The sequence below is a fragment of the Macrobrachium nipponense genome, chromosome 12 (assembly GCF_015104395.2).
Source record: "Macrobrachium nipponense isolate FS-2020 chromosome 12, ASM1510439v2, whole genome shotgun sequence".
NCBI classification, from domain to species: Eukaryota; Metazoa; Arthropoda; class Malacostraca; order Decapoda; family Palaemonidae; genus Macrobrachium; species Macrobrachium nipponense.
This window is the reverse complement of record NC_087205.1, coordinates 101,784,442-101,797,936: the sequence shown is the minus strand read 5'-3', so window position 1 is coordinate 101,797,936 and position 13,495 is coordinate 101,784,442. Positions and strand designations below refer to the sequence as shown.

At 39.7% G+C, this 13,495-nt stretch overlaps 1 protein-coding gene and 1 long non-coding RNA gene across 9 annotated transcripts in view; both read left to right on the top strand.

The window, feature by feature from the left end:
- LOC135224714 (uncharacterized) overlaps positions 1-13,495 on the top strand; it is a 214,541-nt gene that overhangs the window by 27,337 nt on the left and 173,709 nt on the right. The window lies entirely within an intron of this gene.
- LOC135224710 (zinc finger CCHC domain-containing protein 8-like) overlaps positions 1,222-13,495 on the top strand; it is a gene marked incomplete at its 5' end in the record, with an annotated part of 68,964 nt that continues 56,690 nt past the window's right edge. For 4 of the 8 annotated variants that reach the window (XM_064263988.1, XM_064263984.1, XM_064263987.1 and 1 more), the window contains 2 exon segments: positions 1,222-1,317; positions 11,746-11,859. In XM_064263988.1, coding sequence (XP_064120058.1) covers positions 1,222-1,317; positions 11,746-11,859 — 210 coding nt within the window. 8 annotated transcript variants of the gene reach the window in all.

Here is a 13,495-nt window from a genome sequence, read left to right as displayed (position 1 = left end):
GTGATGTCGTGCAACATTTTTTTCAATTATTAGAATAGTAATAATAGTCGTAGTACTAGTAGTAGTAGTAGTAGTAGTAGTAGTAGTAGTAGTAGTAGTAGTAGTAGTAGTAGTGGATGAGGGTCACAGCTGGTAGCGATGTTTGGAGCTAACAGACTGCAATCTGATCGAGTTAAGTCCCCTTCACATTGCAGCTTCTATTAAAGGATGGGGGCCCTAGTAGTAGTAGTAAAAAAAAATTATTATGATAATAATTATTATTGTGTATTATTGATGGTTAAACATCATAGTGATTCAAGGTTATCATCGTCAACATCATTATTAAACAATCATAATATTATTATTTCTATCATTATTATTATTATCATTATTATTATTATCATTATTATTATGACAATAGTATTACTATTCTATTATAGTATTTTCTTGTGATTGATTATAAGTATCGATGTATTGATGATGTGAAGGTTATCATCATCAGTGTCATTATTAGTACTAATATTATTGTACTATCATCATTATTATTATTACTATTATTATCCATCATTATTATTATTATTATTATTATTATTATTATTATTCCCACTGTTATTATTATTACTATTATTATTATCATTATTTCATTTAGCAATACTCGGTTTCTTATCACAAAAATGTATCGTCTTTTCAGCACACTATAATTACTTATCAATATATTATTAATAGTATTATTATCATTATTATTACCAGTATTATTACTATTACTCTTATTATTAATATCATCATCATTATTACAAAACAATGATAACACTTTATTATCGTTTAACACATTCAATTATGGTTTAAGTGCTTGTTATGACTCAAATATTAAAAAAAAATGTGAGTTTGGCAGACATTTTGAATGCTAGCGCGCAAGCGCACCCAACAATTTTTTTCAAATTTTCACAAAAAACTTATAAAGAGTATAGCTTTCATATGAAACTAAGTTTAAATCGATATCTTTCTTAGAAGCAGAGTAATGAATGATAAACTTTGAGGCCAATTTACTCATTTTTTAAAAAGTGGCATATATGACTCTCTGGTTCGAGGCACTCTATATTTATATATATATATATATATATATATATATATATATATATATATATATATATATATATATATATATATATTATATATATATATATATATATATATATATATATATATATATATATATATGCATAATCATCTGTTTTTTCACAGAATTGGCAGAGATTAGTGAGGTTGAAAAGGACTCCACTGTCATATTAGAATCGTCACTGGACAGCAGCGGTGTAGAGATAATTGAGGAAGCTAAGAGTGAGTTGTAGATATGGTCTTATGTAAATATACTATGCTTGTTTGCTTCTATGTCTCACAGCTTTGATGTAAACTTTATAGTCGTAGTTTTTAGTTTATGGTGTTTTGCTTACTTGTGAATGCATGAAAAGGGGGATGGACATGATGGTGGTAAGAATATTTGACAATGACGATGAAGATAAGTGATGTGAATCGATGATAGCTAATACCCTACATGGACTGCTTGATTTGGAGTACAATCCACTCATCTCGAATATTGTACTGTTATGCTTGTCAGGAAGTTTGCATTTTAATGAAAAATATTTATAAATACAGTAACATTGCAGACTTCTGTACTTAACATCTGTCATATGATTATTTTTCTCCTATGCTACCTCAAAGATGTCATGAGAGTATTCAAGTGCAGGCTGTAGTATGTGTACGTAGGGTATTTGCTACTCAACAAACTTGGCTACTTATCAGAAAAGACAGACTCCCAAAGCATGTGTTAGATTGAGGTGAAACTATACTAATGTGGGTTAGAATAATGCTGTAAACTCTGCTTAGCATTGGGGGATTTCTTTTAAAAGCAAAATGTGCCTTTCATTTTCCTGTATTTTCATTAGTTTCTTCGAATGCTTATTTGAAGTATACAGCATACAGAATGGCAGCTCTGGTAACTTATTCATGCCAGTATTATGAGTGATATGAATGCATGCAAATTATTCGTGTCAGTATTATGAGTGATATGAATGCATGCAAAAATACAGTACAGTACAAATTTGCTTTTATTTATATCAAAATCCCTGCTTATGAGAAAGAAGCAATGATGAATAGCATGTGAAATTAGTAAAGAATTTAATTAAGCATTTTTCGAAGGCCCCCAGTCTCACTTACCAAATGCTCTTTATTCCGTGACTAGTTCATTTTAAGCTAAGTTTTTCACTGATTATGTACTCCTCATTTTTCTCATTTTTGGTATTTTTTTTACCTTAGTATTTCAATATTGTCTACCATGTTATACCACTTTTGTCACTGTAATCATCAAAGTGATGTATGTAGGGTGAATTTAGATGGTGGCAAAACATTTCTGTTTGTTGCTACATGTTTATCAAATTAGCTGTTGGTTTACAGTTTAAATACAAATTAACTGTTGGCTACCATATTTAGTTTTCCCCTTCATTGATGGTATATAAATTCACATTGGGGGTTCTTCATATGCATAAGCACTTGCATAGTATATTTGAATTCTGATTAGATTGTGTTAGTGGTATTGCAATTATTTTTAGGCAGTCAGCCTTTGTTGAAATTCAGGTTGCCCTCAGCTTCTATAAAAAGTAGGATGGGGATTGGGCAGGGGGTTAAAAGCAGGATTCGACAAATGGTGCGGCTCTCAAGACACTTTTACAGGCGTTCTGATCAAAACCCTCATGCTTGAGCCACACCTCCAGGTTTAGAGGTACTGCTGATTTAGAGAATTAGACAAGCTGAGAAGGGGACCTGCTCTTAGAGGTATAGGGTCACCAATTGGTGACTTAGCACTTCAAGTTTTGAAACAGCCACTCAATATTTGTGTCTCCACAGGGGGTGCATCTTTAAGCATATCAAAGTGAAAGAGGACTTTTGAAAACAGTAAATACTGCATTTTGCATTGGTTTAGCTGAATTGCAAGAAAGGGTTTTTGTTTAAATCTTGTGTTCAAAATTCTTATTTTGTACATGCAACTTCCCCGGCAGATATATACTTAGCTTATGTCTCTGACGTCCGACAGAAATTCGAATTTCGCGGCACACGCTGCAGGTAGGTCAGGTGATCTACCCCCCTGCCGCTGGGTGGCAGGAATAGGAACCATTCCCGTTCTAGAACCAGATTTTCTCTGTCGCGGTAGTGTCAACATATGTTGTTGCTCACCTCCTGACTTGATTTTCGTTTTCATCGCCATCGATCTTCTGGGCTGTCTTTTGCTTTAGGGAAGTACTGGGTCTTTGGTTCGGCATACGCTTTATTAACTTTTTAATGAATTTGGGCTTCGAAAATTTCGAAGATATATGACGTGTAACTACCGAAATTTTCGGTTAGAACTCACATAGTTTGCAAGAAAGGGAAATATTAATATTTATTCATTAATACGTGTAATAAGTGTTAGAATTGATTGAGGAAATATACTGAACTTCCTACTTTATGGGAGTCAGTAAAGCATGTAACTAGATATGTTTCTTTTAAAAGTTTTTTGAAACTCGTACTAACGAGCAATTAGAGTATTAACAGTACTAGTAGTGTTGCATCCTCATCACCTTCTTACTTCGCAGAAACTTCAAATTCATGATTGCAATTTGAAGACAAGGATTGTGGCTCAAAATGCGAGCTATTGAAAGGTAAGAAGTGATTACTAGTGTTCCTTCCCCATTGCAGTGGAGGGTGCGTCTGATCGGCTCTGTCTCGCTCCCAAGGCCTAGACCTCTTTCAAGCTCCCAAGCCCAGGGGAGAAGGAATGTCGAAAGCCGTAAGGAGGTTTCAGAGAATCTCCCCACCGGTCAGGCGTCCCCTCGGCAGGTTCTGTAGAGCGTCCCAGAACTGCCAAGGATAACCATTGAAAAGGCATCCTTAAAAAAGTGCGTCTCTTCATCTTACATCCGAAAAAGACGAAGAATGTATATGTTTTGATGATCTAGCGCGTTCTCTGAAAAACTAAGAGAACGACTGAGCAAGAAGACCAGCCAGGAACTTAGGAAGCCGCCGGTTCCAGCAAGCTAGCGTGAGCCACGTTCCAACAGCCAGCAGCGAGCCGCGTTCCAGAAAACAGACTAGCGCGAGCCGCGTTCCTAACAACCAAACGCGAGCCGCGTTCTAGCAACTGAGCGCGAGCCGCGTTCTAGAAAATTTTTTCTTGGCGCAAGGCGCCTTCAAAGAGACGAAGCGCCAGCCTGGCGCAAATTGCGCCAGAAAAACAGACGGCTAGAGCAAGGAGCCTTATAGTACAGTGGCAATCAGAACGATCCTTCCATTGAAACGTTTCCGGGCCAAGAGGCCTCTTTCTAAAAGAGGTCTTTGTAGGGCGCTCGGAACTATCAGGGCGCACGGGACCTTCCACGCAAGCGAACGTTCCAGGAGCGAGTCTCCTTTCTAGCGTGCGGAACATTCCAGGCGCGTGGAACTATCCAGGCGCTAGGCGCAAGGAGCCAGGCGCCAGAATATTCCAAATCTTCTTATGAGAGAGAGGTCAGTCGCGAGGCTCCTCTTTTTGAGTTTTTAAACTTGAGCAACTTTCCTGGCAAAGGTGCAAGATGTCGCACAGGCGGCCGTCGCGTTTTTCAGAAGGATTCTGATACTAAGAGAAGCCATTTTTTCATTATTCAGAAGACTTCCTGTGGTTTGGCAGTTCCTCTCAATGCGGACTCTCTCCTTCAGTTCATGCTCTTCCCTCGTTATGAAGAGGCAAGAGCTTTGGGAGTTTTTCTTATAAGAATAAATCATCGACGTTTGGGTATGATGGCGGATAGGAAATATCTACTTCCTTTCCGTAAACCCTACAGATGACAGGAATTCTGTCTCTTCCGCGATTTATGAGGAAATCACGAAGATTTTAAAGAGTTCCTGGATTAACTTCCTTCTTAAGGAGATATATATACTCTTTCTATCATTCTATTAACGAAAAGAACGAAGACAGTAAAAATTTTTTTCCTTTCCGTTCTCTATCTGCCTCGGCAGGGAAGAAGGTAGTAGAGTATCTGCTGTATGAGAATACGATACGGCAAATCACACATACCGTAGTTACTTCTTTGCAGAGCAACTCAATTACCAGTATCCTTCCAGGAATTTCCTAGGAAGGACTACGCTTAAAGGGATTGTTAAGACAACACCTACTTAGCTTCTAGATTTATCGAAGTCTTGTTTCGCTTAAATATGTATGAATAAGAACTTCCTGAAGTTCGATTATAATTTTATAAGATTCCTTTATTTAATGGAGTAGCTGGCAACTCTGGAAGAGTAAGGCCAGACGGCTAACGGAGACTGCTATGATCGCGCCTTAGAGTTAGAGACCAACGCAGTAACATGTAGGTGTCGGTCATGAGTGGTTGGTTACATGTCTCTCTCCTGCGGGATGGAATAACTAACCGTGTCTCTCCCCTACAATCGCGGTTTTAGCCTCGGATTGAGGGGATAGTTAAGCAAACATAAATAAAATATTGTCTGCCTTTTGCTAAGAAGCTTTCAATAAGAAAGATATTACAACATTTCAATGCTGTTTACCGTAGGTAACATTATTAAAGGATTCTAACGCAGCGGAACTCTATATTATATGATGCTCTCATGCTTACGAAAGCATGGCTTATTAGAGTACATGCTTAGTGAGAAGATGAATGTAGTAGAAGAGAATTCACTTTAAGACTACGGTATGGTCAAGTCTTATGCACATACCGAGGTTAACTACAGAATTCCTAGTATCCTTACAAAAGTTTCCTAGATTAATGCTGTTTACCACAATGTGACAGTATTATAAAGGATTCTAATACGGCAGAGCACGATATAATATAATTCTCTCATCCGTTTCGAGAACGCACACAACCTTTTTAGAATCGGATATTGCTCAAGAGAAGATGGGTGAGTCGGATGGGAAACATTCTCTTAGTGGCAGAAGTTGTTTCCCTGAATGGACTATACTACGTATACAGGTACTATCCGACTTACAACCTACTCGACATACGACCACTCGTACTTACAACCTTACTTCAGACAGTTGACCATTGAGTTACTTGGCACTGTGCCATCTCATGAGAACTCTCATCACTCAGGCATGAGAACTCTCATCACTCAGGCAGCATCAGTTTGAGTTACCCTGCCCTATCTGCAGCATCATTTGGTATTAACTGTACTGTAGACTGAATTGCAAACCAATTTACGTAAGAATCGACTTCTGACATGCATGCAAGAACCTAACCCCATTTAACTCAATGCCTGATTGTACGTAATATATACTATTACATAAATGATTAAAATGTATTAGTAGAAGTACATTATGGTAAAAAGATTGAAATAATGATTGTACATTACATTACAGTACTAAGTAGGCACTTATATAGCAAAGGTTTGATAGTATACCCTACCCAGTATGTTGGCCACTTTCTAAGGTTCGACTTACATCCATTCCGACTTACAACCAGTGGGTCGGAACCAAACTTGGTTGTAAGTAGGATAGTACCGTATAAAAGTTTTTTCCTACTAAGAACGGAATTAACACGTGAAGGATGTCGGGTACCATAAGGGCACAGATGTTCTGGCACATAACCTTAAAAGAACTAGAAGGAAGCGCCAGCCTGGCGCAATGCGCCAGAAGCACCATCCAAGATATTTTCTCGTTTTAGCGAGTTATTAACCTAAGAGTCCAGTAGTGGTTGGTTTGGTGTTTGCTTCTCACCCCTGGTCGCGGGTTCGATTCTCGGCCATTCCATTGAGGAGTGAGAGATGTGGATTTCTGGTGATAGAAGTTCACTCTCGACAGTGGTTCGGAAGTCACGTAAAAACACCATAACAAAACAAACCCAGTAGCCTCTCGGAGGCTCGGTAACGGCAAGATTCGTTCCTGATTTCGTTACCCCATTTAATCGGAAAGGGTCGTTACAAGGAAATGATGAAAATGATTTATTTTAATCACTTAGGCCAATTCCACGACTCTCTCATATCGCAAAGAGCATCGAGAATCTCTTTTTTCGCCCCTGTTCGCGTTAACAAAAGAGAACCTATTTGGGAACAGACACGGAACGTAACGATCCTTAAAGGCTCGATGCAAGATTTTGCATGTCTGTGAGAACATTCTCGATGAAGATAATAACTGTTAACGTATGTCTAACATTTATTGAAAAGAGTTTTGAGAACCTGCGGAAAGTCTTCTTCATAGATCTCTTCACAAGGTAGAAGACGAACAGGCTTCCTATAGACTGCTTCTTTTCCTCGAACCAAGAGAGGTAGCAATATACGACATCTTTAATTTAAAGAAGGGGTGGGGAAATAAAACTTTAGTCTTTTTCCCCTAGTAGTAAATTCTTAACAGATATTAAGATAAAAATGGGCGTCAAAGGAAGAGAGGATGAATGCCTCATTTTGGCCTTAGAGGAGGTTGGATTCACAGAAGTCACGTTCTTCTCACAGCATGTTTTCGTAAGGCTTTTTTCCAAGAGTATCTGGAATATTCTATCAGAATCTATTATAAATAGACCTGAAAAACCCTCTCCACTCTGAGTCTGTCCACGTGCAGACTGACCAGAAGTGGACATGAATGAGAGGATTTTTCAAGGTAAATGACAATAGTCATGGCTAAGACATAGAATTGCTGCAGATCGTGCTAAGATGGCGGAATGAGGAAACTGTCCTCTTCCGATACCTCTGTGAAACCCACATAGCGAGGGTTCTTTCTTCACTTTCAGAGGGAAGAATCACCTAGGTATATATCTGCTATCAAAGAACGCAGTAAAAGGCTATACTCTGTCTCTACAAGGGGAATTAGAGATAACAGAAGATTAAGATCTTCGGGATCTTATACGATACCGCAATACGACAAAGAGTAGGATATCAATGTACTTCGAATGGGATCTTTTGTGGCCACAGATTCCGTGTTCCGACAAAATGGAACTGCTCCTCATCAAACTTCTTTGAGAAAGTTTATGAAGGAATTCTTTGTTTCTCTTAGCCCTAAACGACCAAGAAGACATGTGAATTTTTTGTGCATTGGAATCTCGCATCAGATTCAATGGAGACTCGGCAATGGGTTCTTGCCAGCATAGTATGTCTGGCAAAAGAAACTAAAACCCTCTATTCCTGACGCAACGCTTTTCAGATAGAAGTTTCGTTGCCAGGCAGGGTACTTACTTTTTCATCTACAGAAGAAGAGATGGTTTAAACGTTTGCCTACAGAGTCTTCGGGGTGCGATGAGGGCTCGAAATGCTTCCCAGAAGGTAATTCAGAAGGATACAATAAGAGCTAGAAATCAGGGTTCCGCCCAATTTCAGCTCGGAGTCTCCTTCGACTTCCAGACTCCTTCCCTTCCTTCGGGCAAGGATAGGGAAGATTCTGCAACAAGGAACCTCATTAACATGTAAGAAGGGATCTCGTTAGCAAAGGAAGTATTCACGAAGGATCGGAGGAAGACTTCTCTCTCGTATTGTTAGATATCCTGTCGTCTACTGGATGTAGCTCTGACTACAATCACCTCCCCTTGCCAGGGGCCAAAAGATCGAAAGGGGAAGAAATTTCTTCCACCCTTCTCAGTCTCCTGATAGACTAGTGGTTGTTCAGGACTCTCGGACAATGTAGCGCCAGCCAGGCGCCAAATGCCAATACAGGCGAAAAACGCCAGAGGCGGACAGTTCCAAGGAACTCTGTCATGGTCAGATACTGAGAAGGAGCGGGCCTCCAACCTGGCGCAAATGCGCCAGAGGCGAACAAATCGGACAGATATAAGAGTGTCCGATGTGGACATCGCCAGACAGCCTAGAGACTCTTCCAAGCTCGAAGCTCCAGCAAGTGTGGAGGAGCCAAGCCAGGCGCGAGGCGCCAGCCAGGCTCTAGGCCAGCCAGCCAGGCTCTAGAAGCCAGCCAAGCGCCATCCAGGTGCCAGGCTCCTTCAAGGCTAGGCTCCAGTCAGGATTGAGGATCCATCCAGGCGCAAGGCTCCTTCCAGTAAAGAGAAACCTAAAGCTCTGTCATGTAAGAGGGCTAGTCCCCATTGATATGATACAGGTAAGGCTCTGCCATGTAAGTGGGTCAGCCCCCATTGGCACGATCCGAGAAGGCTCTGTCGTGTAAGCGGGCTAGCCCCCATTGACATGATCCAGAAGGGTTTGTCAGTCATAGGTCCCTACCTCGCTGAAACTCTTGAGGCATGCAGACTCATAGACAGTAATCATGAAGTCTTCTGCCAAGCTCCAGGCGCAAGGCGCCAGCCAGACGCAAGGCTCCAGCCAGGCGCGAGGCGCTAGCCAGGAGGGAGGAGCCAATCAGGCGCCAGCCAGGCGCGAGGCGCCATCCAGGCGCGAGCTCCAGCCAGCTCTAGGCACCATTCAGCGCAAGGCTCCAGCCAGGCTCTAAGGCACCATTCAGGCGCAAGGCTCAGCCAGGCGCGAGGCGCTAGACAGGCGCGAGGCGCTAGACAGGCGCTAGGCGCCTGCCAGGCACGAAGCACTAGCCAGGCTCCAGGCTTCACCCAGAAGAGATCTATATCAAAGAATGCCCTGGCCTTCTTTGAGACAATGTGATCTCCTAAGCACTTGACAAGTGCATTGATGATTCCTTCAAACAGCTGAGAATTAAAAGCGCATGAAGTGCGAGCTTTTCTGAATTCTTGTTCTTTCCTTAACAATATGTCATAAGGGGACATATTAGCTGTCACATACGGGAGATGCAACTCTGTGTTGACTTCCCATATCCGAAGATGTCAAGATAACCTACGAGAGATCCTTCTCTCTTGGTTGATACTGTCTGCGGATACATTGCTGGATAGGGAGCCGATACTGATCCTTAACTAGTGAGTTAAATTTTATTTAACGTCGTGTTTTTTCTTTGGGTTGTTTGAAAGGAGTTTGGGGATAACTCTTTTCAACTTAAGCACTAACCCTCGTGTTAGGATCAGGTGATCGGGATCGGTGTTGTGCTCCTTAATTATGCCACTAGGCATAGGCATATTGTCATGTAAGAGGCTCTGTCGAGTAAATGGATAAGACCCCATCGACAGACCCACAAGAACTCTTAGCCATAGGTCACATCCTCGCTGAGGCTCTTGAGGCGAAGCAGATTCCTAGGCATTAGCCATGGAATCTTCCGCCTGAACAAGTAGGAACCAAGGTTTTATTTATTTATTACCTACAACATATGTTGTTTACCTGTCTATTCAGTAAATAATTGTCTCTTACCCACCACCAAGGGTGTCAATCAGCTAAGTATATATCTGCCGGGGAAGTTGCATGTACAAAAATGATATTGTTAGAATACAATAAAGTTTTGTACATACTTACCCGGCAGATATATACTTAGCTTATGTCTCTGACGTCCGACAGAAATTCGAATTTCGCGGCACACGCTGCAGGTAGGTCAGGTGATCTACCCCCCTGCCGCTGGGTGGCAGGAATAGGAACCATTCCCGTTCTAGAACCAGATATTCTCTTCCACCTGTCTCCTGAGGGGAGGCTGGGTGGGCCATTCATCGTATATATCTGCCGGGTAAGTATGTACAAAACTTTATTGTATGCTAACAATATCATTTTCATGATGAACCTATTACAGTGCTGCACTATACTTGTAATTTAGCCCATTTTGTGGTCAACAAAATACCTCAGACAACATTGTTTTATTAGTTAAAAAGGTATTTTAAAGGCAGATAAAGGAAATTCTGCACATGTGCCAATCAGTCTCTTGGTCTCATTGCCAGCTGGTTCACTTCCATGTCAGTGAACCTGTTCACATATCCTGCCATGTTAATAATTACACTATACCTTCATGGTAATTTGTAATCTTTGCTAAATGTAAGTACTTTGCAAAGTATATTAGAGTACTGCAGTTTTCCTTTCAGATTTATTTCCTTTGCATATTTAATGTAAACTGTATTTGAGTTTGTCTTTGATTGTTTAATTTGCATTTTTGGTGTCTTAGCTTAATGACTTACAGTGACTGTGATTTGTTTTTGTTTCATCATAAATCCTTTAGTACTTAGTCCTGCTTAATGCCTGCTGAGGTATTTGGTAAGTAACTAAATCACTTTTGTTTGCCAACTAGACAACAGTGCCCAAAGATCCCTTACTTTTGTAAACATTCAGAGTTACTTTGTCATTTAATTTATGTTTCATTGTATTTTATTTTTTCATGCCTGATAATATTTTCATGGTACTGTGTTTTAATATGAAGTTTTTCAGTGCTTTTGATTTAACATTATATCTCTGTTCTAACCAGCTCTTTACCACTTCTATCTTTTTGTATTTTTTTTTTTTTTATAAATGTACTGATTACTTATTATCTTTTCAACTTAGATTTTCTGTGGTGCTCTTAGTTATTATGGTTTGTTGTACTTAGACCCCTTACCTGGTTTTACTTGAGAACCAGGATTTTGCTATTTAGATTTGGTTCATTACTAGCTCAATCCTTCTCTCCTAAATTGTGTTTTGTGCTAAATTATGAATAGGTGGCCTGCTGTGAGACAGGTAATTTTAAAAAGGATTTTTTTTATACAAAATTACTTCTAATTAGTAGGTCGATTTTAATATAAGATTGAGCCAGTTGGCTCAGAGACACTCAATTTTCAGTCGGCTCACATGCAGAGCTGCTTTTTCATCAAAGGAAACTGAGTTTCTAAGGGGAGGTATTTCATTGACCTCAAAATGGCCTAAATCACAAGAAAATGGGTTTCGTCGTGAAAATTAATGTTAATTTTTTTTACAAATTAGTTTGAAATATTTTGCCTGTAGGTTCAGGTGTCATTATAATAGTGAGTTCCTCTGAAAGCTCAGATGACTCTGATGTTTCATTTTGGACAATAGATGCGGCATATTCGAGCAAAGGATTAGAAGACAGTTTTAGTGGTAAGTGGTAAGTTTCAAGTTTTTATTTTTTTTTTTTTAATGCAAAGTCATTACTTTAACACAAGGCTTCATCTAAGCTAGCAGTTGCTTCCATAAAGGAGAGGAATATCCCTTTCCACCTATCTGTGTTAGATAAAGACTGGGCTGTTAGAACAGTCCTGGTTTGTATTTTAATTTTCATTACATTTCTAGATTATTAAAAAAAACTATCAACTATTTCCTGTATTTCATTTAATCTTGGCAACCCATAGGATCAAACACAAATTAATTGACAACTGTATTAACCCTCCTTCATCCTTAAAGTCGAGGCATGATTATTGAAGGTATGTCTTCAAGAGAGGGTAAAGTGAAAGTGCACGTCCTAGGATGATTGACACAAGGAAGAGATTCTCCTATGGAGTGATACATTTGAGCTTACAGTGTTCTTGTGGAAGAAAATGAGTGAGTTAGTATTAGTCAGAGCTGAAGAAATTCTTGATACCTTTGCATATGAGGGGAAATGAACTTGTTTGTAGATATGGAAGATGACTCTATTCCTTTTTGATGGTTCATACAACTCAGGAATCTAATTATTGCTTCTTCACATTAAACCAATATCACACAGAACAAGCCCCATAGGATGTAGGTCCTCAGTGGATGGGATTCGCTTTTGCTTTTTCCAAGTAAGAACCTAGTGGCACCCATCTTGCCATGTCTTTGCTGGCTGAATTTTGACAATATAGAGTGGCTTGATGTTCTAGCAAGGAACAATAAGAAGCAGAATACTTTGCTTGTGTTTTTTAGATGAGGAGAACCCTTAGCAGGAGTTGGACTTCTCATGGACTTCAGACTCCCTAGTAGTGGTATCATCTGGTTGCTCCAACCAGATCCATGGGGAAGAGGTAGGGGTTGTAATGTCCCCCACGTGCAGGTCAACTAATCAGTCAGGCCCTTAAGCATTATATTCCTTTGCTTTAGTATAGTTGGTTAAGGGTACCCAAGACCCACTAAAGCCTGTTTTAGAGAACCAGACTTTTTCAAAATATATTTCTGGGCTCGGCCATGTCGCTCCGTGAAACAGGTTCCTTTAGCACTATTTCTAAGGTAAAAAATTGGAGAAGGACCCGTGGTAGTGGTTTCACTCGCCCCAGAAACCATACCAACGCCTTTTAATAAAGGTGAGCGAGTCAGAATATTCTGGCATTTCCAATTTAGCGGTTCTCTGGTATTATAACAATATTTTACCTTAGAAATAGTGCTAAAGGAACCTATTTCACTGGGCGACACGGGCCCTTCGCCCAGAAATAGATTTTTCCTACGTCAAAATCCTTTTTTTATCGTCTGCTTTAGAGGTGAACAGTACGACTGGAAGAGAGGAGGAACAGTTCCCACTCAAGCCTCTTACACATAATTACTACATATTACTAAATGCTCAGTAACAAAGAACAATGTAAGAAATATAACTTTAGAAAAATAGTTCACATAAAATTATTAAGATGAAAGTAGTAAAGTTTTTGAGGACAAGGCTGCAGATGTTATTTGATTAGCAGTAGCAGACACACTGTTATTATTTTCTTACTCATAAAATTTAAATTAGTAGATAATTTAGGCCTATATTGCATAAAGTTGGTGTCACTTAATGAGCTTCACATGCCAT